This window comes from Ooceraea biroi, chromosome 6 (genome assembly GCF_003672135.1).
Source record: "Ooceraea biroi isolate clonal line C1 chromosome 6, Obir_v5.4, whole genome shotgun sequence".
Taxonomy (NCBI): Eukaryota; Metazoa; Arthropoda; class Insecta; order Hymenoptera; family Formicidae; genus Ooceraea; species Ooceraea biroi.
Window position 1 is genome coordinate 8,489,915 of NC_039511.1, and position 6,686 is coordinate 8,496,600.

Below are 6,686 nucleotides of genomic sequence, written 5' to 3' on the forward strand. Positions count from 1 at the left end.
TTTACAAGAACAAGAAAAACTGTTACAACAACAAACACAATTATTACTACAAAACTTGCATGCAAATTCTTTACAATCTCAACGAACTACAAATTATTATCCTAATTCTGATCAGTTCAAACCTTCATTGCAATCAGTTAATAACCCTCGTTTTGTCAAAATACCACTTAATGTTATGCAGTCTGCAGAAAGATATTTGCCAGTTATTGCGACACCACCATCTACACCAACACCACCACCTTCATTAACACCATTATCGAACGTACCTTTTTCAGTTTCTTCACCCATAGTAACAACTTCCTCAACAATTTCTGCAACTTCTTATAATTTTAATTCAAGCTCAATCTCTACTTCAAATCAAGTCACAAAGTAAAATGGTTGTTTAAAAGTAGCTTGTTTTTATTTAAATATTTTATGTGAGTTTTATTTCAAATCTTTTATATTTATATTTATATAATCTATATTTTATTTTTAAAGGTACATAATAGTTTTTTTGCTTAATTTTATAAGAATAAAAAGTGAAATTGTCGTTATAAATGGAAAATAATTTAAGTTTTTAAAATAGAAGTTAAGTATTAAATATTAAGAATATAAGTATTAAATATAGCGATTATTATTTTTTGTTTGTTGTTGATTTCGAAGTATTAAATATAATAAGGTTTAGTTGAATTATTTAATTCAGTTCAATTATGAAAATAAATGATGTTCCTATTTCAACATGTACCTGTAAACCAAAAATAAAATAAGTAGATATATGGGGCGGGTTCTAACCCATGGGGCAACGAGGAGGGGGGGAGGGAGAGGGGGGCTGAATCAGCAGGGGGGAGAGGAGGAGGCTGAGCCAGCAGGGAGGAGGGGGGCTGAGTCAGCAGGGGGAGGGGGGCTGAGTCAGCAGGGGGAGGGGGACTGAGTCAGCAGGAGGGAGGGGGTGCTGACTCAGCAGGGGTATCATATTCACATCGATGGGATGAATCAGCAGGGGGGGGGAGATCGTATATTGTTACATGTGTAGACCTGCACGAACATGTTCAAGGTCAGACGAATCGGAACGCGCCCTGAAACTGCGCAGTAGCGCAAATGGCGGCTGCGCTATTGTTACATAGTGCAACAGCAGCACTACCTTTATATACGCTTATACGATTGGACCTGCACGAACATGTTCAGTTACATAGTGCAACATCGTGGCGATGGAAGAGCAGGATTCCTATTGGTGTTATGATCTCCACGTTAAGGACAGTTTAGAGTTAGATGTCGAAGACGTTCCGCGGACGATCGCGCACAAGAAACAGTATTCAGGGACGTTCAACGAGTCTCGATAGCGAAGTTTTTGCGCGATCGCGAGGCCGGTATACGTCGAACCTGTGAACGTTCCGTGAAACAAGATGTAATTCAGAAGGAGACTATCGATAAGTCACCTTATCACGTAAGATGGACAATGTACAGGCAGATGCTGGAAGAATGTAAGATCGAAGACAAAGGTAAGTTATTCATACACGGATGACTACCGTAATCACGTGAGGAATATAGTTAGCAAGATAAAATTCTACGTGAGGGATATACGAGGTAGCAAGGTCAAGGTTCATCGTGACGTGTTGTACGCGTCGATTCCCGCAGGCAACGGGCGGTACTTCGAACTGTTAGTGTTGGAGGGTTTTTACTATATCAATATATGGGACCCCCCACCATTACCAATCATGGAATATGAGGAGGAGAGTAAAAAGTACGAGGGTATACCGCTCAACTATTGCGCATTGAAGTCGATTTACCACAATGTTCGAAATATAGTAGGACATTGCAAACTGTGTTATCGGGTGATATGCAAGTGCAGCGAATTGTAAGACAAAGTCTACTTGGAGCGTGAGTACGATGGACGAGCGCGAGCTCGCCGAGCTCGCCGAGCAAGTTGAGACGCTATGCGCGTACTTCGAGTGGGAACTTAAGTGCGACGAGTACCTGCAAACATTGCAGGAAGAGTGTCGTCGGATAGGAAGCATGCGAACGGTAACCGGGCGGAGGTTCGCCGCGATCGCTAAAATCGTGTGCCTGGAGGGTGTGGGGAACCGTCTGAGACGGCGATTCGAGTACGTGGGTGCGGGACTCGGCGAGCAGAGTGGACTCTCTTGGACGGAGGTCGAGACGGCGTTCAGGAACCGCGTGCGCACCGGTGCGGTGGTCAACGGTGGATACATCGAGCCACGTCGATTTCTCAAGGATGCCAGGGACGTGGTGATCGAGCGCGTGCGCGGTAGCGTCGCTACGTTGAACGGCGTCAAGGTGAATACCGCGTTCAACGCCGAGTTCGTAGCGGGCGAGAAGACAGCAGTAAAGACGATCGCCACGCGAAACCACGGACTGTTACCCACCTCCGACCTTCGCGAGTGGTACGACAAGCGCGTGATGGAGATCACTCTGGCGTCTCTCGACGAATTCCAAGAGCGGGACAGTGGGTGGGCGTTGTCCAAGATACTAAACTTAACGGTAAACGTGAACAGGTACAACCCCATGCGTGCGGGGTGTGTCAACGATATACCGCGCGTGATCCAAGTGAAACATGCGGTGGTGAACGTGAGATCAACGGACAACGCGTGCTTCGCGCGGGCGGTGGTCGCCGCTCTTTATCCCTGCGCTACACATGCGGAAAGGGCGGCGCAATATCCCGACTATGAGGCCGTGCTAGATATGACTGGTATGGATTTTCCCATGACCCTCGATCAGATCGCCAAGTTCGAGCGCAATAACGGAATATCAATAAACGTATTCGCCGAGGATGACGATAACAGGCGACGGGCCATCGTTCCGCTGCGGCTAACCGACCACAAGCGGAACAGACACGTCAACCTGCTGTACGTGCCCGACAGCCGCGCGGAGCAGCCGGGACACTTCGCGTGGATCAGGGATCTATCGCGCCTGGTTAGTGCACAAATCAGCAGGAAGAAGCAGCGGAAGTACATCTGCGATCGGTGAGTTTTCGTAGAAACAATATCTTACATCATATCATAAAAATAATCATAACGTTTACGCAGGTGCCTACACTACTTCCCAACCGAGGAGCGGCTGACAGCACATATTATCGACTGCGAGAGTATCAACGACTGCGCGATAGTCCTGCCCAGCGAGGACGATAAGCTGCTAGCCTTCCGAAACTAGAAGAGGAAGGAACGCGCACCGTTTGTTGTGTACGCGGATCTCGAGTGCACGTTGGAGAAGAATGAGCAGGCGAAGGATGCGGCGGCGGCTGGCGCGTATCAACGGCACAGGACGTTCAGTGTGGGATATTACGTGCGTTGCGTGTACGACGAGTCGTTGTCCGCGTACAGAACGCATCGCGGGGAGGACTGCGTGTCGTGGTTCGTCGGAGAGCTCGGCGAACTGGCGCGGCGCGTCAAGACGATCCTCGCGTCCAACGTGCCCATGAGGGACCTCACCCCGGAGCAGTGTGAGGAACTTCGCGATGCAGCGCGGTGCCACGTGTGCGGTAAACCGTTCGCGACGGGTGACACCCGGGTGCGCGATCACTGTCACCTAACCGGCCGCTACAGAGGCCCGGCGCACTCGACATGCAACCTAAACTATAAGGACTCGCACATTATCTCCGTGATATTTCACAATCTCTCCGGCTACGACGCCCACTTCATCATCGAGGACGTGGCGAACGCCTTCGAGGGCAGTGTGGAGTTACTGCCGCTGACGAAGGAGCAGTACATTGCGTTCACGAAGAACGTCGCGAACACCGCGGACAGGTACGGAGCCAGAGCGTGCGTGAAACTGCGGTTCATAGACTCGTACAAGTTTCTCAGCACAAGTCTCGACAAACTAGCGTCCTACCTCGACCGGAGCCACATGCGCATTCTACGTGCGGAGTTTCGGCATCTCTCCGAGAAGGATTTCCAGCTCCTCACGCGGAAAGGCGTATTTCCATATGAGTACGTCGATAGCGTCGAGAGACTGCATGAGACCCGTTTACCGCCATGCGAGTCCTTCCACAGTTCGCTGACCGGCGATACGGTGTCAGGTGACGACTACGCGCACGCGACAACCGTGTGGAACAGGTTCGCTATCGAGAACCTCGGACAATACAGCGACATGTACCTAAAAACGGACGTTCTCCTCCTGGCGGATGTGTTTGAAAATTTTCGTGACACGTGCATACGGGGTTACGGCTTGGACCCGGCGCACTACTACACACTACCGGGCTACACGTGGGACGCGATGCTGCTGCACACAGGCATTGAGTTCGAGCTGCTGACGGACGTGGATATGGTGCTGTTCGTGGAGCGTGGCGTGCGCGGTGGGCTGAGTCAATGCTCGCACAGATACGCACGAGTCAACAACAGATACGCGCCGTCATACGATCCGTCCGAGCCGTCGTCGTATCTCATGTACTACGACGTGAATAATCTTTACGGATGGGCCATGTGTCAGTCGTTGCCTCGTGGGGAGTTTCGCTGGGTCGAGGACGTCTCGACGCTCGACGTGCACGCGATCCCCCCGGATTCGCCACAGGGTACATCCTCGAGGTCGACCTGGAGTATCCGCGATATCTACACGACGCGCACGCGGACCTGTCGTTCTGTCCGACGCGTGAGACACCGCCCGACAAGCGGCAGGAAAAGCTCCTCGCGACTCTGTGCGATAAGCAACGGTACGTGATACACTATCGCACCTTGCAGCAGTGCACGCGCCACGGGCTTCGCGTCGCGAGGATTCACTGCGCGCTGGAGTTCGCGCAGTCCGCGTGGCTCCGGGACTACATCGAGCTGAACACGGCATTTAGGACGCGCGCGACGAACGATTTCGAGAAGAACCTGTACAAGCTTATGAACAACGCCGTCTTCGGTAAGACGATGGAGAACGTTCGAAATCGCGTCGACGTGAAACTCGTGACGCGCTGGGAGGGGAGATACGGTGCCGAGGCTCTTATCTCGCATCCTAACTTCCACAGCCGATCCGTGTTCGGGGAGAATCTCCTCGCCGTGGAGCTACGTAGACTGAGCCACATTCAACCGGCCGACATACGTGGGCATGTGCATTCTGGACATCTCGAAGACGCGCCTCTACGAGGTCCACTACGACTACATGGCCCCGCTGTATGGTGACAAGTGTCGGATTATGTACACGGACACGGACAGTCTGATATACCGCATCGAGTGCGAGGACGCGTACGCGGACATGAGGCGCGACATCGCGTGCTTCGACACGAGCGACTATCCGGCGGACAACGCGTACAACATGCCACAGCGGAACAAGAAGGTATCGGGGCTCATGAAGGACGAGAACAACGGTGCCGTCATGACCGAATTCATCGGGCTGAGGGCGAAGATGTACGCGCTGAGGGTGTGCGGAAAGAAGGATACGAAGAAGATCAAGGGTGTGTGCAAGAGCATCGTGGGGCGAACGATAACGTTCGACGACTACGCGCGCTGTTTGAGCGAATCGGTGGAGATGACCCGCCAACAGTCGCGCATTCAGTCGAAGCTCCATCGGGTCTACACCGTAGCGGAGACGAAGCTCGCCCTCGGCCCGCACGACAAGCGGTACATCGTACCCGACCGCACCAGCACCCTCCCGTGGGGGCATTACGTCATTCCACAGTGACATACACGAGGGGAAAGCGAAAGAACACATCGTGTGTATGATACTGTATTCATTCATCGTAATAACATAATACACGGTATTACATGTTCTTATAACTTTCCTTATAAAGTATATATAATCATATATATATATATATATATATATATATATATGTAATAAAAGATACATGCGTACGATCACAGCACATTGTCCCTACTGATCCAAGAATTGTGCGACGCGTCCATTCCGAGCCACTTGTACACGTCGTTTCCTCTTCGCCACAGCACCTTTTCCATGAGATAAACGTCCGGATGACGGGCTCTGAATAACTCGTGCTCGTAGAAGCCGCCGGAGATCGGATTACCGCGATAGTCCTCCAACAGGTACGTCGCGGGATTGGTCCGTTGCACCTTCGCTACCCTAAACACCTCCGTGGTCCAATTCGGTGTATAGCCCTTCGCGAAGACGGTTTTATGCTTGCTCATGCGCACCGTATTACCCGCGCGGAATTTCGCTGGCGCGGCGATCTTCACGCGCTTGTAAACAGTGGACAGCAGTCGAACAGCTGTGGCCGGCGTGACGTCGACCGGCCACATGGCGATAGTGCGGTGCCGGCGAGCGTTGTACTCTCGCACGAGGCGCGATAACGCGTCTGCTCACTCGTACGATCCATTGAGCGTAAACACTTTCCACATTTTATTCTTCAGCGTACGATTGAAGCGTTCCACTATCGAGGCCTTCATTACCGAGTGCGTGGAATAGTGATTTATACCGCGCTTACGCGCTAGTTCTCGCACCTGTGCGTTGTAGAATTCCTTGCCCTTGTCGGTCTGCAGGTTCCGCGGACACCTGCGATCGTCGCGGAATATCCGAGCGAGCGCCTCGGCCACCTCGCTTCCGGACTTACGCTTGAGAGGTACCGCCCACGCGTACTTGCTCAGCGCGTCGATGATCGTCAGTATGTAGCGGTAGCCTCTGTTCTGCCGCGCGTACGACTGCACGTCGACCAGATCCGCCTGCCACAGGTCGTCGTATCAGCGTACGATCACGCGACGACGAGGAAAGTTTCTTCGCGCTGGCGCGTGTAACTCGCGCACCAGTTGCAACCTCTC

At 51.9% G+C, this 6,686-nt stretch overlaps 1 protein-coding gene across 1 annotated transcript; it reads right to left on the reverse strand.

The window, feature by feature from the left end:
* Positions 1-5,771: 5,771 nt before the first annotated feature.
* Positions 5,772-6,170, reverse strand: LOC105278622. The gene has a single exon (XM_026970759.1). It carries the CDS (start codon positions 6,168-6,170, stop codon positions 5,772-5,774), a length of 399 nt encoding a protein of 132 aa, XP_026826560.1.
* Between the last annotated feature and the right edge of the window lie 516 nt (positions 6,171-6,686).